General features: G+C 58.7%; 1 protein-coding gene across 1 annotated transcript; it reads right to left on the reverse strand.

Annotated features, from left to right (window-relative positions):
- Nucleotides 1-7974: 7974 nt before the first annotated feature.
- Nucleotides 7975-22612, reverse strand: LOC135893095 (immunoglobulin superfamily member 1-like). The gene is made up of 10 exons (XM_065420881.1): nucleotides 22520-22612; nucleotides 22101-22136; nucleotides 21071-21361; nucleotides 19945-20229; nucleotides 18716-18937; nucleotides 14520-14591; nucleotides 13172-13462; nucleotides 10555-10827; nucleotides 9209-9499; nucleotides 7975-8515 (listed from the first exon to the last, which is right to left on the reverse strand). The coding sequence occupies exons 1-10, from the start codon at nucleotides 22548-22550 to the stop codon at nucleotides 8511-8513; spliced, it is 1797 nt and encodes a 598-aa protein (XP_065276953.1). The 5' UTR covers nucleotides 22551-22612; the 3' UTR covers nucleotides 7975-8510.
- Between the last annotated feature and the right edge of the window lie 1876 nt (nucleotides 22613-24488).

Consider the following 24488-nt stretch of genomic DNA (forward strand, 5'->3'; position numbering starts at 1 on the left):
TGACTCGGGGGCAGCGTTAAATGTGCTTCAGCCACCCGGCCAGATGGTCCCAATGGCCTTCGTAAATCCTGAAGCCCCCTGCTCACCTGCCACCCCCCAACCACTCGGGAGCCTCCCCCCACAGCTGCTCTCGGCCCCACGGAGCAGGAGGGGAAGGAGCAGCAGATTTGTTGCACAGCAGAGTCACTCCCTCCTAGCCTGACCCCCTATCTCCCATCCTCCCCCCGGTCTATCCCCCTTCAAATCCCCCCCAGCCTGCCCCCGTCTCCCCTCCAACCCCTGCCCCCCCATCTCCCCTACAGCCCCCAAGCTCCCACACTGTCCCTTCTCCTCTCAACCCTCTGCCCCCTACCCCCATCTCATGTACCCTCTAACCCCTTGTCTCGGACTCCCAGGCCTTTGTCCCGCCACTGGCCAGAACCAGCCGCTCCCAACATGGGCTGGGCCTCCGGGTCATCACTTCCTTGGTTCCACCACGTCCAGGCGTTGTCCAGTGTCCAGGCTGCTAGGCGAGGTCACACCTGGCCCTCTGCACCAACACCCCCCTCTCCCACCACCTCATTACACACACCGCACACAGGGGAAACTGAGGCAATCACAGTGCTCATACAAAGCACCAAGAAAATTCCCCACTTTGTCACATGGAGGGACCTGTCCAACCTCCTTCTCAGGTGACGTCCACTGCAGGATCTATTCTTAGCCAAGTGGTGTGGGACTAGGGTGACCAGATGTCCCGATTTATAGGGACAGTCCCGATTTTTGGGTCTTTTTCTTATATAGGCTCCTATTACCCCCCACCCCGTCCCGATTTTTCACATTTGCTGTCTGGTCACCCTATGTGGGACAGAGATGGGATGGGGGGGCTGGGAGGGGTTGTGGTTTACGGCCCCTATGAGGGGGGGACGTAGGGTAAATTTAGATCCTGAGTTGTTAAAGGAGCAGCCAATAAAACCACAAAAGGGGAAGTCTGCCCAGAACCGGCGCTCGCTTGCTGTTTCTGCTACTGCCACTGAAACTCTGAGTAAAGCTGATGCCCAGAACATACCCTGTTATATACCCCAGCTGTGGGAGGAAAGCGGGGTCTAGCAGTTAGAGCAGGAGGGCCCCACACCTCTCCCCCCGAGCGATCCCATCTCCCCCAGGTGTTACACACACTCCTGGTGTGGGGACAAGGGGGCTGTTGTTGTCCCACAAACTTATACAGGATTGTTTTAGGGGTCAAGACAAAGATGCCACATTTATTATTAATCTGTAACTATTAGCAAATACCTTAATGCTTATACACATACACTCACACACACACACACACACACACCAAAATGTTCTGCAGCTGCTGGATAGTTACCGGTCCTGATTGTAGTTTGAGTTCGCAGCTTGGGATCGGAGCTCGTGGCAGCTAACTGGCCAGGAAAGCTGAGCCCGAGGAGGAGCCGGGTCTCTGTCGGGCGCGCACCGATGCTCCTTGATGTTGATAGCAGAACGTTACCCCAAGTCTCTTATCTTACCCTTCCTTTTTTATAGGCTTTTAGTTTGGATTCAAAGTCTCTAGGTCTTGCTGTGTCACGCCGCCTCTGGGTTTGGTGCTTGATCACCCATCAATTGCAGGTGTGACTGTCAGCCTGGGACCTGGCTTTGATCTTCCTTCTGTTGTTTTTTCTTTTTAGGGTGGATGCTTCTTGCTTGAGTTAGGGCTGTTGTCTAGTTCTTCAGCCGTTGGTATTTCAACTTTATCTCATCAGCAGGGGCTGGTGCTGGAGGTTGATTCTATCACCCATACATACCTCATTCACACATCTCAACTAGACTAATCAAATTACAGTCTGGCTTGCAAAAATGGAGGCTGCAGCACAGGCCTTCTACAAAATGGAGTCAGCATTTTAAAATGGGTTTTGAATTACAATATTGCACCGAAGTTACAATGTAGGCAAAATGGCAAGTGTAATGAGAAGTTACAATGGTACAGTGAATAACTAAAAACAATTTCATTCACATTGGTTCTACACTGTGGGGTGCCAGTGGGTGGGGCAGTTTGTGATTCTGTGTTTATTACAAATCAGGAGATTAACAGGATGTGCTCTCCAAGGGAGGGGCTGGGTCACCATCCCAATTGCACAGATGGGGAAACTGAGGCACCAAGTGAGGGGACCTGGTCAAAGTCTAGACCTGGGAATAGAACCCAGGAGTCCTGAGGCCCAGCCTGGTACTTGGTCCACTAAGGCAGTGGTTTTCAAACTTTTTTTCTGGTGACCCATGTGAAGAAATTTGTTGATGCCCATGACCCAGTGGAACTGGGGCTGAGGGCTATGGGGTGTGGGAGGAGGCTCTGTGCTGGGGCGGGGGGTTGGGGTGTGGGAGAGGGTCAGGGCTCTGGGCTGGGGGTGCAGGCTCTGGGGTAGGGCCGGGGATGAGGGGGTCAGGGTGCAGGAAGGGGCTCCAGGTTTGAGGGGACTCAAGGCTGGGGTGGGGGATTGGGGCACGGGGTTGGGGCACAGGCTTACTTCCAGCTGCTCCCGATCAGCGGCGCAGCCGGGATGCAGAGGCAGGCTTCCCATCTGTCCTGGCACCACCAGATGGCGCTGCACCCCAGAAGCAGCCAGCAGGTCTGGATCCTAGGCGGAGGTGTGCAAGCGGCTCCTCGTGGCTCTCGCCCGCAGGCACTGCCCCCGCCGTGGCACTGGCCAATGGGAGTGTGGAGCCGGTGTTCGGTTCAGGGGCAGCGCACGGAGCCCTGTAGCCCCCCTGCCTATGAGCTGGACCTGCTGCTGGGTAGGGACTAGTAGCTTTATTAGTAGTTTTACTAGTACTTTTTACTGGCCGGCCTCTAGAGTCCCTGGGTGCTGAGCAAGGCGACCCAGTGCCTGGCATTCCACGACCCATCACTGAGTCATGACCCGAACTTTGAAAACCACTGCACTAGGGCACAGGACCCATGTGATTGACATGCAGAGCAGGGCCCAGCCCCTCCAGCAGGGAGTGGCAGGGACACACACACACACATACACACACATACATACACTGTTACTCCTGGGGGAATTCTGCGCATCTGCGGACATGCAGAATTCATCTGTCCCACGTAATTTTGTTTTTTCCCTGCATATAATCCATTCTGCCCATTTCATACATTTTTCTCTATGCAGAAGAATAAATGGACACAAATCTGACATCAGGAATCATAACATTCAAAAACCAGTAGGAGAGCACTTCAATCTCCCTGGTCACTCAATAACAGACCTCAAAGTGGCAATTCTTCAACAACAAAACTTTAAAAACAGACTCCAACGTGAAGCTGCAGAACTGGAATTAATTTGCAAACTGGATACCATCAGATTAGGCCTGAATAAAGGCTGGGAGTGGTTGGGTCATTACAAAACCTAAACTTAATTTCCCCAATACTGATTTCTCCCTACTGTTACTCTCACCTTCTTGTCAACTGTCTGTAATGGGCCACTCTCTTACCACTTCAAAAGTTATTTTTCCTCCCTTGGTATCCTGCTGTTAATTGATTTGTCTCATTAGACTGACCTCACACTTGGTAAACCAACCCCCGTCCTTTCATATATTTATACCTGCTCCTGTATTTTCCACTCCAGGCATCCCATGAAGTGGGCTCTAGCCCAGGAAAGCTGATGCCCAAATAAATTTGTTAGTCTCTAAGGTGCCACAAGGACTCCTCCGTTGTTTCTGCCCAAGTGCTGCAGTTCTGCCTTTTTCCCACCAGAGGCCACTGTGGCACCACAGCAGCCAGCAGCAGGAACACAGCGCGCTGTTCTGGCGCCACAGCGGCCCCCTGCTGGGCAACAGGCAGAACTGCAGCACTTCTGGGGCAGAATGTATTTCTGTGGGGAAAAAAATTCTCTGCCTGCCCAGTGCTGCAGAATTCCCCCAGGAGCAGAAGTTCATCACAGCACCTGCCGCAGAGCCAGGTTAGGGCAGAGTGGGGCACCCAGGGCTGCTGGGGGGTCACAGACTGGGGCTCAGGAGCTAGTGGGGTGACAGCGTTGAGTCTGGGGATGGGGGAGGAGGCTGCAGAGACCCATGGGGACGGGGGTTGCGGGGACAGGGACTGATGTGCCTGACTGAATGGGAGAGGCTTGGGGTCTGCATGGGGGAGGCTTCCCAGCTCCCTAACAACCTCCCCCCCACTGAAAAAAAACAACCTTCTCTCACCCACACCCAACACCTTCCAGGTTCACTCCCAGGCTCCTTCCCTCTCCCTCAGCTCCTCCATTACCCCTGACTCTCCCAAGCCTTTGCACTTGTAACCCTTCTGCCCATCTAAGTTGGCAGCAACAAGGGCCGGGTTCTGTATCTAGGGGTTCTGTTTCAATAACACAATGCAAAACCGGCTCGAGCCCCCACCCAGTGACCTGGGACAATTACATACCACCCCCCTGGGTACCTCTAAGAGGCAATACTTCCCCTCTCGCAAGCACGGAGTCTGAGTGTAGCAGAAAATGTTTAATAACATGAGGTAAACGACATCAGCATAAGATTGGAAAAACACCACAAACAGGATTCATAACACAAACCATGAGCAAAACCCACCCCAGCAAATTGGGCTGTGTCCTTTCCCTTTGTCTCTTGAATCCAACAACCCAAAAATCACCCAGAGTCCCCAAAGTCCAACACCCCCAAAGTCTCTTGGGTCCAGCAACCACCCAAAGTCCCCAAAGTCCAACAACCCCCAAAGTCTCTGTCCCTGGTCAGTGCAGCCCCAGAGCCAAAAGGGGGGGCACGCAGGGTGTTAAGGGGCACCTTACGTGATCCGAGGCTGGCCAGCCGTCTGTTTCTCCGTGGGGGTTCCGCCGCAGCCTTCACCACGAGCCAGTCCACTTTCCTGCCATCCCACGAACTGCTCCGCTCTACAAGCTGCTCCGCTCCACTCCGCTCCGCTCACCGACCTGTGAGCCGTTCCAGCCGTCCCCGCAAACAGCTCCGCTCGCCGTTCCTTGGGCCACTCCAACCGGCCCCACAAGGCTCCACGCCGCTCCTCCAGTCGTCCCCACAAATTGCTCCACCAGCTGCTGAGCAATATAGCTTCAGGCTCCCCCACTTGTTAACACTTCACTCAGTGATCTCAGCTCTTAATAACTTTAGCTCTTTTGTGATTTCAGCTCTTAGTGATTTCAGCTCAATAGTAGGGGAGCCCTAGTGCTGGTGCACCATTGGCCCAAAGTGAATTCAGCTCAGCAGTCTGTAACTAGACTTCTAATGGAATCAAAGTTAGCTCTAACATTCAACAGTGGAGAGAGAAGGTGGTGCAATTGGTGTTTCAAACCCTCAGAGGGGGCCCATACCATCAGGTACAAATACCTGTCCCCATCCTCTCTCAATTCACTGGGTTTTGTAACCCATGCCCCTTGTCAAGCAAGTGCTACTTAGGTAATGGTGAAGGACTCACTCAGTCCTTCTGTCATACAACAGTTCCACTGGCCTTGATTCACAGAATCAGGGTAACAAAACTTTATTCTTCCTGCCCCAATAATAGAGAAACTGGGGATCCCCCACCAGCCAAAGTAACCACTTTCAGTTGCTGTTGTTCCATGCCAGGCGAGTGGGTGTGCCTATGCAAACAAGATCAGCCCCTGGAGTTCTTTTCCACACTCGCCATAATTCACCACCAGATGTCAGGGTAGAGCTCATCCTGACACTGCTTACACACTGCTTCTAGGGTGACCAGATGAGAGGAAGAAAATATCGGGACACATGAGGGGGGTTACCAGCGGAGCAAAAAAAAAAAAAAAAAACACTGGAGTGCTGCCGGCAGAGCAAAAAACACCCAAACATTCATTGCAGCTGAAGCCATCTTCTTGCGCTGTCTTTCTTGGCTTTTGTGAGTAGGGTGACCAGATGTCCTCTTTTTATAGGGACAGTGCCGATATTCAGGGTTTGTCTTATATACACACCTAAAATCCTCTACTCCCTGTCCCGACATTTCATCCTTGCTATCTGGTCACCCTAGTTCTGAGTTCCAGCTCAAATCAAGACAGTTAGTCCTCCATGCCGTCTCTGTCCCTTGTGAACGGGACGTTCTCCCTGCCAGCTCTGTGCCTGGCGCCCTTTGACAACACAGCTCGGCCACGAGGGTCCCTATCCACAGGCTCCCCGCTCACTGGGGCCCTTCATTTCTGGTGCCGGTTGCTACCTTGCTGGTTGCTGGTGTCTCTCTCCAGGGCCTGGGCAGCCTCCCTCCAAACTCTACCAGCCCTTTCTGCCGGGAGCACTCCGGGGTGCGGGGAGCTGCTGCCTGCTGTCCCATCTGTTTCTTTCTCACCCTACTTCAGCTGCCCAGGAATCCTTGGGGTTCTCCCCACCGCAGCTGTTTCGTGGCTGTTTTCGAGGAATCCCCCCTCTTTCAGCCCCGAATCTCCAGCAGCTGCTCCTTATCCCAGCTGGGAACCTCCAGTGACTCCGTCCCCACTCCCCAGCCAGGCGTCCCCTCTGCTGGGCCCAGGGCTCAGGGCAGAGCCTGACTCTGAGCACCGAGATCCCCTGAGTGTCCGGCTGGGAGTGGGGCTGGGAGCAGGGATACTGAGCTGCGCCCTCACCTGCTACCACCAGCTCCACGGGGTCGCTGGGCTCTGACCAGACGGGCAAGTCTAATTTGGTGCTATATCGGCAGCTGTAGCTCCCTGCGTCAGTTCAATGCCATTTCTTTGTCTGTCTGTAACACGATAATTTTTGAAGACAACGTTAAATTGATTCCAAAATTTCTGGGCATCGGTGGGAAGAACCTTGTTGATTTTGGTGACAAGTGGAAAACAGCAGCACCAGAAAAGCCTGATTTTCTGCACCATCCCCATTAAATTGGTGCTCTAGGCAGAGGCGCTTTGTGACATCAGAGTTAACTCAGCCAGTCAGTGCTAACTCTTTCCAGGTGATTTGCATAATTCAACCCCATTGGTTAAAATGAGTCAACCTGCGGGTTTCAATGGGGAGAGATGACACAGGCAGGTGGCAGGGTGAGGATTTAAGATCAGGGTTAGTGGAGTGAGTGTGTGATGGGCGGGTTGCTGAGTTATGGTCGATGTCATAAGGCTACTGCTCAGCTCCTCTGCCTGTAGCACCACATGAGCACCGACTGCCAAGGGGAAGTTTTTGTTCATCTGAAACTTCTGAAACAAGAAGAACAGACGAGGAATGGCTCAGACAATTTGACAATAAACTGTAGGGTTTGGGGCATTGACCATGCAATTGTTACTGGTTCAGGGACGGAAACTGGGCCTACAGAAACAAACAAGTGTCCGACCCTCTAGTTAGTCTCTTTTAAGGTCGATTAAATAATTTTCAATGAATTATTGATATGATGAATTTTGCTGCCTTCTCTCCTATAACCGAATATGAGCAGTTGATGATTCTCTTGAATGTGGAAGTTCTTCTTAAATCAGGGTGAATCAAAAGGATTTTTTCAAAAACAAAAAAACCACAAAAGGGATTTAAGAAAAATGTCAATTGGATTATTTTCATTTAAAATAAAAACATGGGTCTTTTTTTTTAAAACAAGACTATTGGGGATTAAATTGGAAATTATGACAACCCATGTTAATGCCTAGACTTGCTATAGTTTGGTCCGCGTTTGCTTCCCAGTTTTAATGGAAGTCAAACCGCTGAATTTGTGGAAGTCGTTGGCTCAGCACCTGGAACCAGAGTTTGTTGAAAGGGTAAAACCAGCTTTTGACAGCAGTAGCCTCTTCTGCAGGCACAGAAAGAATATTTTCTTCATTTCAGTGTATTCAGCTAATTCAGTTCAATGACACGTTCATTCAAATTTCAGATACTGACGGGGAGTTGAGAAAGCAGGAAAGCTTCTTTTACTCTTCCAATCCATGAATAAATACTACATGTGGGGGGATCTAAAATCTGAGAGATACGATGACTAGAAACAATCAGTTCATGTCACTAACTGCAGATACCTCCTTACATCAGTTAGGTTCAAATGAAAAATACGTTTCAATACACTTTTTTTTATTATGTATTCAGCACATTTAAGATAGTTTTATTTAATTAATAAACATATTGAAAATGCTGTTTCTGTGCATTTTTGAGTGCATTTGAATTTCCATCCAAACAGAGCTTGGACAAATCAGAAGTAAAAAAATCATCCTCATCTAGGAAATAAATGTATCATTTGCCATTTTCCAACATAATCAAAATGTAAAAATTAGACTGAAGAAATGTAAATTACTCCATATAACTGCTTCAATCAATGTGCATAGATATAGTTTGCCATCATGGTTAGCAAAAGAAAAAGCACCAGATTTAGTGTAAAAACTATATTTAGTTGCAAATCAACATTTTTAATGGTTATCAACTAATGAGAATCAACCTATCATTAGGAAAATAACTAAAAAGTACAACATTAAAACCTCCTCGCCCCCCTGGTGTAACCACTGGACACCACTTCCCATCCGGAGCCGGGGAGAGAACCCAGGAGTCCTGAATCCTAGGGCAGGTAGATCAGGGTGGGAAGCAGAGCTGGGGTCTCATCTGCTCTGTCTCGGGGCTGGTCCTTACCCTGCAAAGACATGAAGCAGATTTGTCCATGAGTCGACTCTGATCCCCATGTATCAGCCCTGCCCCTCTGCCCTACAGGGCAGCCGGGACGGGGGAGCCAGGACAGAATCCCTGCCCCCCATGCTCTGCCAGGGGGAGCCCCGCCCCCTCCAGCTGCTGACCCTGGATACCCTAGAGACAGGTTCCCACCTCCGGCAGCAAAGTGGCTCCTACCGAGCCCCCTGCCCCACCCCCTGCAGCCCAGCGCCCCCTAGTGCTGCCCAGGGGCTTTGGGGCCAGCTCTCACTGCCAGGGGAGTGCGCCCCCAGGCCCTGGGTTTCCTTCCCTGTCTGCCATGCAAGCTATGACACCTTTACAGCCCGACTTAGCAGCGGCTTTAACCCTTCCCTCGCTGGGTGGAGCACTCACTTCCTCGGGTTTTCCTGTAAAAGAGGAAGGCCAGGAGACGGTCCCTGCCCCAGCCAGGTGCCATTGACACCTGGAGTCACTGCGGAGCAGGTCTGGGCATGCCTGTCCCTATTTCAGAGGAGGAACGTCCCTCTGTCTACAGAGCTACAGGGGAGCTTGTCTGCCAAACGGGGCTGTATCGAACCAGGGGGCGCTAATTCCGACAGCCTAGACCTGCTCTGAGACCCCCGCGATGGTCTGGCTGGGGGTGGGGCTGGGAACAGGGACGCCGAGCCGGGCCCCTCACCTCTCACCAGCAGCTGCACGGGGTTGCTGGGCTGCGAGGAGACGAAGGGCTCTGGTTGGGGCCGGTAGCTGCAGCTGTAGCTCCCTCCGTGCTGCTGGCCCACGGTGGGGATGTGGAACTCGGCCCCGTCCCCAGCAGGGTCCATGTGTTGCTGCAGGTTCGGGTCTTCAGTCTTGTGCAGGAAGAACGTCACATTCTGGCGCTGCCCCTGACACCTGATGGTGACGTTTGCCCCTGGGGCGGTGACCCCAGTGGGGCTCAGAGAGATGGAGGGTCTGGGTAAGCTGGGATCTGTTCACAGGAGACAGGCTGTGAGAGCCAGACCCGGGCACCCACCCAGCCCCGGCCTCCCCGACCGGCCCCAGCCATGGACAGATCCTGGGGCCCCCGGGCAGAGATTCTCTCCCAGATCCCAGAGTTCCCCCCACCCACAATCCCAGCCCTGAGAGCTGGGCTCCCAGCCCCACAGACATGGAGCCGCGGCTCCCTAGTTCTTGGGATCCTCATATGCCTGTGTGTGGCCCCGGTCTCATTCGCTGCATCCAGCCCCCCGAGCACAGAGTGACTCACAGGCTGGTCTCTGGTGCACGGCACCACCCAACACCACAGGCCCTGAGCTGCACACAAGAAGGGAGTCAGCCTCCCATTCTACATAGCGGGAAACAGAGGCACAGACATAGTCACTTTCCTCAGTGAGCTCCCAGGGGAAGGGACTGTCTCTTCACTCTGTGTTTATGCAGCACCTGGCACAACAGGGCCCTGATCATGGCAGGGGCCCTACATGCACCCGCTACACAAGGGATCCAGTGCTATTGAGGTCTCCGCTAACTGTGGGTATCTCGGTTTGTGGGCGCTCAGCCTGAGAACCCTGAAGATTGAGGCCCCCCCACAATGAAGGACACTTTTGAAAACCGTGGTGTGCTCCCATCACACAGCGTCTATGGCCGCAGCAGGAGCTGGGCCAGATCTCCTGGGTCCCAGCCCAGCGCCGTGTCCAACAAGCCACCGCTTCTCCTGCAGCCCCTGCCTCATTCAGCCCGGGCCGAGGCACTGCCTGGGGCGGGCGCTGGACAACAGGGGGGAGGGGCTCACGGGATAAATAGCGACTCACGGTTCATACAAACTGGGGACAGTGTTAAAGTAGCCTCCAGGAGCTGCTTCTCCACCCTGGCTGGGGAACCCCCCAGTGACTCCGTCCCTCCTCCCCAGCCGGGCGTCCCCTCTTTGGGGTCAGGGCTCAGGACAGAGCCTGGCTCTGAGCGTCCCATTGGTACCGAGCCCCCGTGAGGGTCTTGCTGGGGATGGGGATGGGGCTGGGAACGGGGACGCCGAGCCGGGCCCCTCACCTCTCACCACCAGCTCCACGGGGTCGCTCCACCTGACGAACGGCTCCGACCTGATGTGATGGGAGCAGCTATAGTTCCCGCCCTGCTCCCGGCGCACGTTGTTGATGGGAAACACAAACTTCGACTTCTCCGAATCCACGTGTGCAACATGGTGTCCCCCTTTATTCAGCACGATCCGCACGCCCTGGCCCTGCCCCCAACAGTGGATGCACACAGCTCCCCCCAGTAAGACGTCCCCTCTGGGGCTGATGGAGGGCTTGGGCAGAGTGGGCTCTGGGAGCAGAAGGAGACAGGCCGTGAGACGCAGACCCCGGGTGGGGAGGGGCCGACACGGCGACCCAGCCACCGGCCCCCACCCAGCACAGCTCCCCATTGAGTGCTGGGCATCCAGGGGAGTGGGGAGGGGCCGGCTGAGCAGCCCCTAGGCCCCAAAAGCTCTGTGTGTCCCCCGAGATGGGGAGTATCCCCCTGGGAAAGGCCCCCTGCTCCGCAGCTTCCCCTGGAGCCAGGGATCCCCCTTCCCTCGGACTTAAATCTCCAGCGGCTGCTGCTCCCTCCAGTGACTCCATCCCCCATGGGCGGTGGGTGGACCCCCCTTTCCGGGAGGTTAGCCCTGCAACCCCAGCCCCCCCCTGCACAAGGCCCTGCTTCTAGTGGCAGGAGCCCTGAGTGCCCCTCGCCACCCCCTCCCCCGGCCAGAGAACCCCCGGACCAGCCGGAACCCCAAGACAGCCCCCCACCCCCACCGTCAGAGGACCCCCGGCACAGCTCCTGTCCCGGGTCAGCCGCAGCCAGCCAACCGACCTGAGCCCCAGCCATGCCGGCCGACTGACCCCAGCCTGGCCAGCCCGAGCAGCCCCAGTCACGCCGGCTGGCCCGAGCGACCCCAGCCCTGCGCCGGCCAGAGCAGCCTCAGCCCCCGGCTGACCAATCCCAGCCCCCGGCCAGCTGGCCAACCCCAGCCCAGTCCCGGGTCAGCCACAGCCACCCAACCAACCTGAGCCAACAGTCATGCGATGCCAAGAGCCCCAGCGGCGCCAGCCGGCCTGGGTGACCCCAGCCCTGTGCTAGGCCAGAGCAGCCCCCAGCCCCTGGCCCCGGCCAGCCCCAGGCCCCGGCCAGCTGGCCAACCACAGCCCAGTGTCCCTCGGCAGTAGGGTTACCATCCTTCCATATTTCCCCAGACATGTCCGGCTTTTGCATCTCTAAATAGCCGTCCGGGAGGAATTGGTAACAGGGTTAAAAGGTCCGGGATTTTTCCCCCTCCCTCCCTCCCTTCCATGCAGTGTGCGGCGTGGTTGATTGGGCGGCTGGGCCTGATTGAGCCGCTCCCATTGGCCTCCAGCAGCCAGAGCCCCTCCCCTGCTCCCCCCTGCTGCCTGCAGCGTGTTTTGCCTACACGTGGACATGGGCATGGTAAGGGGAGTCCCGGGGGGCAGTCAGGGAGCAGGGGGAGGGTTGGATGGGTCCCCGGCCTCCACCTGCCACTCCCCCTCCACGCATCCCGCCCTGGTGGGTCCCCCCTCCCTGCCTGCCTCTCCCCTGCCTGCTTGTACTGCCAGAGCCAGCAGCAACTGCTGTCTGCTGCCCCCGGGTCCTAGTGCCCCCCACCACTAATGGCAAGACAGGCTGCCCTTACCCTGCCCTTCCACCCTAGCCCTGAGCCTCTCCAATGCCCCAAACCCCTCATCCCCAGCCCCGGCCCTCATCCCCCCGCACCCTAATCCTCTGCCCCAGCCCTGAGCCCCCTCCTGCATCATGAACCCCTCATCCTCAGCCTCACAGCCCTCACCCCTGCATCCCCTCCTATCCCCAAACTCCCTCCCAAACCCCCTCCCCCTTCCCACACACCCCCTCCTGCCCTCAAACTCCCTCCCAAAGCCTGCACCCCCTCCCTTTGCACCACCTCCCACCCCCAAACTCCATCCCAGAGCCTGCACCCCTCACCCCCTCCTGCACACCCACCCCCTGTCCCAGCCCGGAGCCTGCACCCAGCACCCAAACTCTATCCCAGAGCCTGCACCCTGCACCCCTCCTGCACCCTAATCCCCAGCCCAGGACCTGCACCCCAGACCTCCTCCCCCCACCCAACCCCCCTCCCAGAGCCTTAGGCAGGTGGGGGGGTTCTGGGCACCACCAAAATTTATACAACCCTGCCACCCATGCGAGTGGATAAGGGTCGGGGCAGTCAGGGGACAGGTAGGGTCCTAGGGGGAGCAGTTAGGGTGGGGGGTTCTCAGCAGGGGGCAGTCAGGGGACAAGAAGCAGGGGGGTTGGGGGTTCTGAGGGGGGCAGTCAGGGGGTGGAAAGTGGGAGGGAGTGGATGGGGTGGGGGCGGGGCTAGAGCGGGGCTCCCCCCCACCCAGTTTCCTTTTTTTTGATTGTGGAAATATGGTAACCCTACTCGGCAGCGACTCCAGACAGGGAAGGCAGAGCTTTACCTGGCCTATTATAACCACCACCCACATCGTCCCCGCTCCCCGGCCGGGCATCCCCTCTGCTGGGCCCAGGGCTTAGGGCAGAGCCTGGCTCTGAGCGTCCTACCAGCATGGAGCCCCCCGTGAGAGACTGGCTGGGTGTGGGGCTCGGAGCAGGGACGTCAAGCCGGGCCCCTCACCTGCTACCGCCAGCTGCACGGGGTCGCTGGGCTCTGAGGAGATGAAGGGGTCTGATCGGGGCCGGTAGCTGCAGCTGTAGTTCCCTCCATGCTGCCGGCCCATGGTGGGGATGCGGAACTCGGCCCCGTCCCCAGCAGGGTCCATGTGTCGCTGCGGGTTCAGGTCTCCAGCCTTGTGCAGGAAGAACCTCACGTCCCGGCGCTGCCCCTGACACCGGATGGTGACGTTTGCCCCTGGGGCGGTGACCCCAGTGGGGCTCAGAGAGATGGAGGGTCTGGGTAAGCTGGGATCTGCGCACAGGAGACAGGCTGTGAGAGCCAGACCCGGGCACCCACCCAGTCCCGGCCTCCCTGGCCAGCTGCAGCAATGGACAGATCCTGGGGCCCCCGGGCGAGATTCTTTCCCAGATCCCAGAGTTCCCCCCACCCACAATCCCGGCCCTGCGAGCTGGGCTTCCAGCCCCACGGACACCGAGCCACGGCTCCCTAGTTCTTAGGATCTTCATATGCCCATGTGTGGCCCCTGCCTCATTCGCTGCATCCAGCCCCCCGAGCACAGAGCGACTCACGGGCTGGTCTCTGGTGCACGGCACCGCCCATCACCACAGGCCCCGAGCTGCACACAAGAAGGGAGTCAGCCTCCCATTCTACATAGCAGGAAACTGAGGCACAGACATATTCACTTTCCTCAGTGAGCTCCCGGGGGCTGGGACTGTCTCTTCACTCTGTGTTTATGCAGCGCCTGGCACAACAGGGCCCTGATCATGGCGGGGGCCCTACATGCACCCACAACACAAGGGATCCAGCGCTATTGAGGCCAGCGTTTGCAGAGGTCTCTGCTAACTGTGGGCATCTCGGTTTGTGGGCGCTCAGTCTGAGAACCCTGAAGATTGAGGCCCCTCCACACACACAATGAAGGACAGTTTTGAAAACCGCGACGTGCTCCCATCACACAGAGTCTGTGACCACGCCAGGAGCTGGGCCAGATCTCCTGTGTCCCAGCCCAGCGCCGGGTCCACCAAACCACCACTTCTCCTGCAGCCCCTGCCTCATTCAGCCCGGGCCGGGGCACTGCCTGGGGTGGGCGCTGGAGAACAGAGGGGAGGGGATCACGGGATTAAATAGTGACTCACAGTTCATACAAACTGGGGACAGCATTAAAGTAGCCTCCAGGGCTGCTGCTCCCCGCTGGCTGGGGAACCCCCTAGTGACTCCGTCCCCACTCCCCAGCTGGGCACCCCCTCTGCGGGGTCAGGGCTCAGGACAGAGCCTGGCTCTGAGTGTCCCATTGGCACTGAGCCCCATGAGGATCTTGCTGGGATCGGGGACACCGAGCCGGGCCCCTCACCTCTCACCACCAGCTCCACGGGGTCGCTGGGGTACGACACGGCGAATGGCTCCGATCTGCTGTGATAGGAGACTGGCCTTGAGGGAGAATACCTGAGCATGTCACGTGAGAACCCAGGAAGGGGTTAGAGACCAGGTGACACCTTTGCCCTGGAGACTGAACAAAGGCTGGGGGAGGAGACGCTGGGAGAGGGAGAGTTGCAGGAGCTGGCTGGTGGAATGGCTAGGAGGCAGACGGGGCTCTGACCCCCCAGTGGGCCTGTGGTGCCCCTGGGACCCCAAGATGGACCTAACTGAGGGGGTCCTCTTGTCTGTGCCTGCAAGACCTGTCTTGGACTGTGTTCCTGTCGTCTAAATAAACCTTCTGCCTTACTGGCTGAGAGTCATGGTGAATCGCAAAAAGCCGTGGGTGCAGGGCCTTGTGTCCCCCAACACTCCGTGACAACTGGTGGCAGAGGTGGGATCTACTGCACCCCTTGGATGGCGCTACTTGCAGTAAGTGACTGGAGAGCAGTAAAATGAAGGGGGATTGACAGGGACCAGGTGGGCTGAAGAGTAAGAGAGAGATGGTTTCAGGGGAAAATTAACCCCTGGGAGTGTGTGACCAGTGAGAAGGATTTTTGCAGTAACAGGGTCCCCCGGGGGATTGCAGTGAGCGGTCCCGGGGCGGAGGAGTCTGCAGCTTGACCCTGGCAGAGAGGTGGTGACCTGAAGAGGGGCTGGCACACTAGGGGTCCCCCTGGAATGGTGGAAAGCGGAGAGCACAGGCCGGTGAGTGGCCAGCAGGAGGATGTATGCTAAACGCCTCAAGAGTGACCTGGTGGAGCTGTGCAGGCAGAGGGGGCTGCGCGTTGGGAGGTCCACCAAAGAACAGCTCATTGCCCAGCTGGAGGAGAGGGATCGCTTGGATGAACCGAGCCCTGTCCCTGAGGGAAGCCGCCCGGCGGATGCAGCGTGGGCCCCGGGGCCTGACATGGCTGGGAGGGGTCAGACTGCTGCCGAGGACATCCCGAGACCCTGCCTACCTGTGCCTAGGGGAGGGGTTGGGGGAAGCCCAGCAAATACCGAGGGCACCCTGACCCCGGCAGCCAGCAGGGGATCGTCCTGGAGGAGCTCCCCGTCCCTGGAGCGGATGCGGCTGGAATATGAATGGCAGATGAGACGGGAAGAGCTTGAGTTAAGGAAGCAAGAACTGAAGCAGGAGCGGGAAGAGAGGGAGAAACAACGTCAGCATGAGCGGGAAGAGCGGGTAGAACGGGAGAAACAACGTCAGCATGAGCTGGACCAATGTCAGCATGAGCTGGAACTGGCCAGGCTGAGGAGCAGCGAGCCCCCGGCTGCGGTGAGTGAGGGGGGACCCAAGACTGCAAAGAGCTTTGATAAGTGCTTCCTGGCCCAGCGTAAGGAGGGGGAGGACATGGATACCTTCCTGACGGCCTTTGAGAATACCTGCGAGCTGCTCCAGGTTGACCCTGCAGACAGGCTCCAGTTTCTCATCCCCTCACTGGACCCCACAGCCAGGGAGGTGTACAGCCGACTGAAAGGGACGGAGACAGGGGACTACGAACTGTTCAAAAAGGCCCTGCTCCGCGAGTTTGGGCTGACCCCTGAGATGTACTGGAAAAGGTTCCGGAGTCAGCGTAAAACCCGTGAGGTCACACGCCTACAACTGGCCAACCGGGCGCAGGGGTATGCCCGAAAGTGGACAGCTGGGGCCCAAACTAAAGAAGACCTGCTTGACCTATTCGTACTGGAGCACGTGTATGAGCAGTGCCCATCCAACCTGAGGCGATGGTTGATGGACCAAAAACCAGAGAACCCACAGCACGCAGGCCAGCTGCCCGACAAGTTTGTGAACAGTCGGGCAGGGGATAACAGGGAGGAGTCCCAAAGGAACAGGCCCACCACAATGCAGAGAGAGAATGACCTGGAGACCTCCCACCGGGGAAATATGGAGAACCCCCACCAAAGGGGAACATCCAGCGTCAGGTCCCTCCGACCCGCTCGAGGGGACCCACGGGACATGGGCTGCTATCACTGTGGCCAAAGAGGCCACATACAGGCCAAGTGCCCCAGGCTCAGGGACAGACTGAGCGGACCCAACCCACAGAGGGTTGACTGGGTAGAGACCGAGCCAGGCGAGAAGCAGCGTTCCCAGGAAAGGGGGGCTGGCAGTGTACCACCTGCTAAGGAGGGAGGAGAGCTCCAGGCCAGCTCCTCTGGGGGGCTGGATGCTCCAGACTCAGGGTTTTTTGTTTACAGGGTGGGCGAGGGGTGGTCCCTGTGGAGCGAGTGCCTTGTTCCCCTGGAGGTGGATGGGAGGAAGGTCAATGGATACTCGGACACGGGTGCTGAGTTGACGCTGGCCCGACCCGAGGTGGTAGCGCCAGATCAGGTGATGCCCAACACCTACCTGACCCTGACGGGGGTGGGCGGGACCCCATTCAAAGTGCCCGTGGCGAGGGTACAGCTGAAGTGGGGGGCCAAGGAGGGCCCCAAGGACGTGGGGGTACACCCGTATTTGCCCACTGAGGTGTTGATGGGGGGGACCTGGAGGACTGGCCAAGCAACCCCCAGGGTGCCCTGGTTGTGACCCGTAGCCAGAGCCGGCGAGGGGCACTGCGCTCTGACAGCGGGGAGGGTGCCTTGCCCGAGGTGCAGGACCCTAACCTCGTGGGGAGGGAACACCCAGGGACACGGCTCAGGGAGGCTGCAGCTTCAGACCCAGCCGGTGAGAGAGAGCAGGTGGCCATCCCTGTCCCAGCTGCGGAGTTCCAGGCCGAGTTACAGAAAGATCCCTCCTTGTGGAAGATAAGGGACCTGGCCGACCTCAGTGCGGTACAGACCATGGGGAGAGGTGACCAGAAAAGGTTCCTGTGGGAGAAAAGGTTCCTTTCTCCCACAGGAACCTTTTCTGGTCACCTCTCCCCATGGTCTGTACCACACTGGGGTCGGCCAGGTCCTGTACCGAGAATGGGCTCCCCCAGGGAAAATGGAGTCAGGGGGGATCAGGAGAAGTACCCCAGAAGTACCCCAGAAGTATCGCCGCCAGCTGCTGTGCTGGGCCCATGACACCCCCCTCTCAGGGCACCAGGGAACCTGGCGTACCCAGCAGAGGCTGCTACGGAGCTTTTACTGGCCTGGGGTCTTTGTTACTGTCCGGCAGTACTGCCGATCCTGTGACCCCTGTCAGAGGGGGAGGAAGGCCCGGGACAAGGAGAAAACGGCTTTAGGACACTTGCCCATCATAGAGGAGCCTTTCTAGAGGGTGGCCAAGGACAAAAGGGGGGCTCTGAACCAAGAGAGCCCAAATTACAGCCCTCCAGACTGGAACGCTGGGAGAAGACCCCAGCCCAGTTTGAACCTCAGGGGCATTGGGGTGGAAAAAGGGCACGGGCCACGTAAGCCTTCCCAGATGTGAACTACGAGTGTCATCGAGCACCCCTGACCTGTATGGGGGCGTGAAACTGGAAGGGCCTCGTGTAATTCTCACTAAGGAATGGGAGGGATGTTGGGGCATCCATGGGAACGTGGGTAGGTTCGAACTTCCCCGAGTCACTGGCTGCAGTGACCCCACTCAGTTCGGTCTCGAAGGGGGAGAGGTGTGACGAACTGGGACTGTTCTTAATGTGGTTTTTGAATGCTGAGTGGGGAGTGTTGGCTGGGAAGGCAGGGGAGTGTGGCTAGGATGGTCTCCATTGGGGGATGGGAGACTGGCCGAGGGAGAATACCTGAGCATGTAACGTGAGAATCCAGGAAGGGGTTAGAGGCCAGGTGACACCTTTGCCCGGGAGACTGCACAAAGGCTGGGGGAGGAGATGCGGGGAGAGGAAGAGCTGCAGGAGCTGGCTGGTGGAATGGCTGGGAGGCAGACGGGGCTCTGACCCCCCAATGGGCCTGTGGTGCCCCTGGGACCCCAAGATGGACCTAACTGAGGGGGTCCTCTTGTCTGTGCCTGCAAGACCTGTCTTGGACTGTATTCCTGTCATCTAAATAAACCTTCTGCTTTACTGGCTGGCTGAGAGTCATGGTGAATCACAGGAAGCCGTGCGTGCAGGGCCTTGTGTCCCCCCACACTCCATGACAGAGGGTCTGGCTGGGAGCGGGGACATCGAGCCGGGCCCTCACCTGCTACCACCAGCTCCACGGAGTCGCTGGGCTGTGAGGAGACGAAGGGCTCTGATCGGTTCCGGTAGCTGCAGCTGTAGCTCCCTCCGTGCTGCCGGCCCACGGTGGGGATGTGGAACTCGGCCCCATCCCCAGCAGGGTCCATGTGTTGCTGTGGGTTCAGGTCTCCAGGCTTGTGCAGGAAGAACCTCACGTCCCGGCGCTGCCCCTGACACCGGATGGTGACGTCTGACCCTGGGGCGGTGACCCCAGTGGGGCTCAGAGCGATGGAGGGTCTGGGTAAGCTGGGATCTGTGCACAGGAGACAGGCTGTGAGAGCCAGACCTGGGCACCCACCCAGCCCCGGCCTCCCCGACCGGCCCCAGCCATGGACAGATCCTGGGGCCCCCGGGCGAGATTCTCTCCCAGATCCCAGAGTTCCCCCCACCCACAATTCCGGCCCTGCGAGCTGGGCTCCCAGCCCCACAGACATGGAGCCGCGGCTCCCTAGTTCTTGGGATCCTCATATATCCATGTGTGGCCCCTGCCTCATTTGCTGCATCCAGCCCCCCGAGCACAGAGCGACTCACGGGCTGGTCTCTGGTGCCCGGCACCACCCAGCACCACAGGCCCCGAGCCGCACACAAGAAGGGAGTCAGCCTCCCATTCTACATAGCGGGAAACTGAGGCACAGACATATTCACTTTCCTCAGTGAGCTCCCAAGGGAAGGGACTGTCTCTTCACTCTGTGTTTATGCAGCGCCTGGCACAACAGGCCCCTGATCATGGCAGGGGCCCTGCATGCTCCTGCAACACAAGGGATCCAGCGCTATTGAGGCCAGAGTTTGCAGAGGTCTCCTCTAACTGAGGCCACCCACAATGAAGGACACTTTTGAAAACCGAGACGTGCTCCCATCACACAGTGTCCGTGGCCGAGCCAGGAGCTGGGCCAGATCTCCTGGGTCCCAGCCCAGCCCATGTCCACCGAGCCACTGCTTCTCCTGCAGGCCCTGCCTCATTCAGCCCGGGCCGGGACACTGCCTGGGGCAGTGCCTGGAGAACAGAGGGGATGGGATTAAATAGCGACTCACGGTTCATACAAACTGGGGACAGCGTTAAAGTAGCCTCCAGGGCTACTGCTCCCCCCTAGCTGGGGGACCCCCCAATGACTCTGTCCCCACTCCCCAGCCGGGCGTCCCCTCTGCTGGGTCAGGGCTTAGGGCAGTGCCTGGCTCTGAGTGTCCCACTGGCACCGAGCCCCCGTGAGGGTCTGGCTGGGGGTGGGGCTGGGAACGGGGACGCCGAGCTGGGCCCCTCACCTCTCACCACCAGCTCCAGGGGGTCACTGGGGTACGACACGGCGAACGGCTCCGATGTGCTGTGATAGGAGCAGCTGTAGCTCCCACCGTCCTCCCGGCTCACATTGCTGATGGGAAACACAGCCTCAAACACGTCTAAATCCACAGGCTGGAAATGGCGTCCCTCTTTATTCAGCACAAACCGCACGCCCCGGCGCTGCCCCCGACACCAGACGCTCACGTTTCCCACCAGGGAGACCCCCCTGCTGGGTCTCAGGTAGATGCTGGGTTTGGGGTAGCTGGGCTCTGCAGTGGGAAGCAGACAGGCCGTGAGACGCAGACCCCGGGCGGGGGAGGGGCTGACACGACGACCCAGCCACCTTCCCCTCCCCAGCACAGCTCCCGACTGAGTACTGGGTTTCCAGGGGAGTGGGGAGGGGCTGGCTGAGCAGACCCTGGGCCCCGAGCCCTCTGTGCATCGCCCGAGATGGGGAGAATCCCCCTGGGAAAGTTCCCCTGCTCCGCAGCCCCCCAGGGACAGGGATCCCCCTCCCTCAATCTCCAGTGGCTGCTTCTCCCCCCCAGTGACTCCATCCCCCATGGGCGGTGGGTGGACCCCCCTTTCCGGGAGGCTAGCCCTGCAACTCCACCCTGACGCACAAGGCCCCACTTCCCATGGGAGGAGCCCTGAGTGCCCCTTGCCACCCCCTTCCCTGGCTCGAGAATCCCCGGCTGGCCAGAACCCCGAGCCAGCCCCCCATCCCCACCTCCAGAGAACCCCCGGCACAGCCCCAGTCCCGGGTCAGGCTCAGCCAGCCAACCGACTCCAGTTCCAGCCGTGCGATGCTGAGCAGCTCCAGCTGCATTTGCCGGCCCGGGTGACCCCAGCCCTGTGCTAGGCCAGAGCAGCCCCAGCCCCCAGCCCCAGCCCCCGGCCTTCCTCTGCCCCAAATCTCCAGTGGCTGCTTCTCCCCCTGGCTGGGAAACCCCACAGTGACTCCGTCCCCGCTCCCCAGCCGGGCGTCCCCTCTGCTGGGCCCAGGGATCAGGGCAGAGCCTGGCTCTGAGCATCCTATCAGTGCAGAGACCCCCTGTGGGTCTGGCTGGGTGTGGGGCTGGGAGCCGGGCACTGAGCCGGGCCCCTCACCTCCAACAATGATCTCGACAGGGTCGCTGGGATGCGATGTGCGATTCTGATCCGTTATGGAGCGATAGTCGCAGGTGTAGCTCCCTCCATCTTCCCGGCTGACATTGGCGATGGGAAATTCAGCCACGGTCCCATCAGGCACCGTCTGCCTCTGCGGGTTCAGTTGTCCAGTTTTACGCAGAAAGAACTCCATGTCCGGGTACCGACCCGCACAGCGGATGGTGACGTTTCCCCTGATCGCCACCACCCTGCTGGGGCTCACCCAAATGGTGGGTTTGAGAAATTCACGTCCTGCTTTCAACAAGAGACAGGAGTTAAACAGGGGAGACACAGCCCCCCATATCCCCCTCCCCAATTCAGTCCATCCGTCATTCGGCCTCTCTAGGAGTCTGTCCCCTACCAGGGTTGGCACTGCCGCCCATGGGTTTGGGGGTAGGGGGTTTACCCAGACGTCTCTCAGGACCGGGCTCCATGAGAGATCCCCTGCCTCCCCTCCCCCCCCCGCCTGAGGCCAGCCAGGGAGCCTGACCAGTGGGCCCCTGCAGCTCTGCCCCCCGCCCCGAGGTTGGAAATAGAGTCTGTGACCAGCAGGAATCTCACAAGACCCACGTTTCCCCAGGCCATGGGATCGGGGGGGTGGGGCTGTGAGTGCAGGGGAGGGAGGTGTTGGGGTGGATCTGGGGGTTCTGCCTATGGCTGCACTGACCGTGAACGTTTCGGTTCCCCGAGGGGATCTAGAGCCCATGGATGGGCCCTGTTAATGTTTGTATGAGCCTGGGAGCGGGGGCGGGTGGGGGCAGGACATTAAACTAGAGGATGGTTCCCCACGAGCCAGATTCAGCTCTTAGTTATTCCCTAGTGGGGCCGGGACGGGGGAGGTTCACAGAAGAACAGGGCCGAGTCTGAGCTCATGGGGGGAGTTTGGGTTGAGTTTTGGGGAAGGTTCAGGGCTCAGTTCCTCTTTTCTCCACCCCACGTATCCCCTCCCCCGTCCTTGATGTTATCGTCCTCCCCACAAACTGATACTCACCTCCCCACACCCCGCTGTGCCCGGCCAGCCAACAGCCTGGAGAGGAGACGGCTCGTTAATAACCAGATCCCAGAGCAACTGGATCCTACACCCTGGTCTCAACCCCCTCTCCCCCCATGGGCACATGCCCTGGTCTCAGATCCCACTCCCCATGGGCACACACCCTGGTCTCAGATCCCACCCCCCATGGGCACACGCCCTGGTCTCAGATCCCCCCATGGGCACACGCCCTGGTCTCAGATCCCATCCCCCATGGGCACACGCCCTGGTCTCAGATCTCACCCCCCATGGGCAGACGTCCTGGTCTCAGATCCCCCGATGGGCACACGCCCTGGTCTCAGATCCCACACCTCCATGGGCACACGCCCTGGTCTCAGATCCCCCCATGGGCACACACCTTGGCTTTATTCGATACTCACCGAGGAACAGGATAGTGAGAGCAGATGCCATGATGGGGGCAGCCAGGGGCCCCCTCAGCGCTGCCACCAACACCCCGAAGCCCAACTCAACCAAGCCCCAAATGAGGAACTCAGCTGGTGGCTCCAGCTACAGGAAGTGGACGATGTGTCGTCTCTTCCTGCATCTATCATATGTTGGCTCTAATCTGCAGGTGAAATCTAGGGCAGGCAAAGCAAGCAGAGGTCCCTGCAAAGCCCAGGAAACCCTGGGCCCACGGTAACAAGGGCGAGGTGAGTGAGGCACTTGCCTCGGGCAGGCAAAGTTGGGAGGGTGCAGAAAGTGGTGGAGAGGGGGAAAAAAAGCTGCTGGCACAGAGATATTTATAACCCAGGTGATCTCCCCCCTGGCCCCACCTGCGCCCCCCCCCCGAGTGTCCCCCAACCCCGACTTGCTTCCCCCCCCCCCCGTTCCCGGCCCTGGAGCAGAGCAGCTCCATGCTGCCTCCCTGCCGCAGGGTTCTAGTGCCCCCCTTCTCCCCTGCCAGGGCAGACTGACTCTGAGCCTGCCCTTCCCCCTCAGACCCTTCCCTTTTCTGGCAGGACCCTCCAGCAGCACAGGAGGGCCCCCCACCCACAGTCACCGCTCCTGCCCCATGCTGGGCAAGGAGGCAACCCCATCCCTCACCCCCAGTGAGGCTACAGTCAGGGACAACAGCAGGGGAGGAGGCGCACGCAGCAGCACCCCAGCACCCACCACGGGGGAGGCGAGGGAGATTCCTGGACCTGAGAGGGGCCCTAGGAGCACATGCAGTGACAGTGGTGGGGGTGAGTGTGCTGCTGGGGGGGCAGGAAAGGGGGGCTCCTCCCCCAGAGCTTGCTGCTGCTATCAGGGAAAGGGCTGAGGGGAGTCCCCCTCTCTGGCCCCTGTCCCAGAGCAGCCTGCCTGCACCCCAAACTCATCTGCAGCCCTGCCCCACCCCAGAGCCCACACCCCCAGTCAGAGCTTTCACCCCCCACCACACCCTCAACCCTCTACCCCAGCCCTGAGCCCCTCCAGCACCCCAAACCAGCCAGTCCCAGACAGAGCTCTCACCCCCCACACCCCAAACCTCTGCCCCAGCCCTGAGCCTCTCCCACACCCCAAACCTCCCATTCCCAGCCCCAGCCAGAGCCCTCACCCCCCACACTCCTACTCTCGCCCTGATCCCCTCCCACACTCCAAACCCCTCATCTGCAGCCACAACCCACAGCCCTCACCCCTGCACCCCATCCCTCTGCACCCCTCCCATCCCCAAACTCCCTCCCAGAGCCTGCACCCCAATCTCCTGCCCCAGCCTAGGGCCTGCACCCCAGACCTCCTCCCTCACCCAAACTCCCTCCCAGAGCCTTGGGCGGGTGGGGGGGCAGAGTTTGGGTGGGGCGGGTTCTGGGCACCACCAAAATTTCTACAAACCTGCCACCCCTGATCCTGCCCTGCAAACTTGAACTCCCAGCATTCTCAGGACACATGCTGATATCCAGCACCTCCCTCCTCTCTTAACCTGTGAGTCCCTCTCTGGATTGGAACTGGACTGGAACCAAAGACCATCTTGGAAGCAACATTACCAGCCCAAGCAGTCAAAAATCATGAGTTAGACCCCCCAAAATCACAGGCTCTACCGCCACCACTTCATTCATTCTTCGGCGGCAGGCCCTTCCCTCCAAGAGGGACTGAGGGACCCGTGGCCAAATTGCCGCCGAAGAGCTGGCCCTGGGGGAGGGCGCAATTTTATATTCTTGCCTCGGGCACAAAAATACCTAGTTACGGCTCTGCCTGGGCCCCTCAGCCTGGCCAAGCATCATGCAGCTTCCAGCTTCTCTATGTCTCTGTGGGGACTCGGGAGAGGTCACTGTGATGCAGCAGGGAGTGGGGAGTATTGACCTAGGAAGGTTGCAGGGGAGTTTGGCTGGGACTGTCTGCATGGGGGATGGGAGACTTTCCTTGAGGGAA

Source organism: Emys orbicularis, chromosome 21 (assembly GCF_028017835.1).
Source record: "Emys orbicularis isolate rEmyOrb1 chromosome 21, rEmyOrb1.hap1, whole genome shotgun sequence".
In the NCBI taxonomy this organism is placed as follows: Eukaryota; Metazoa; Chordata; order Testudines; family Emydidae; genus Emys; species Emys orbicularis.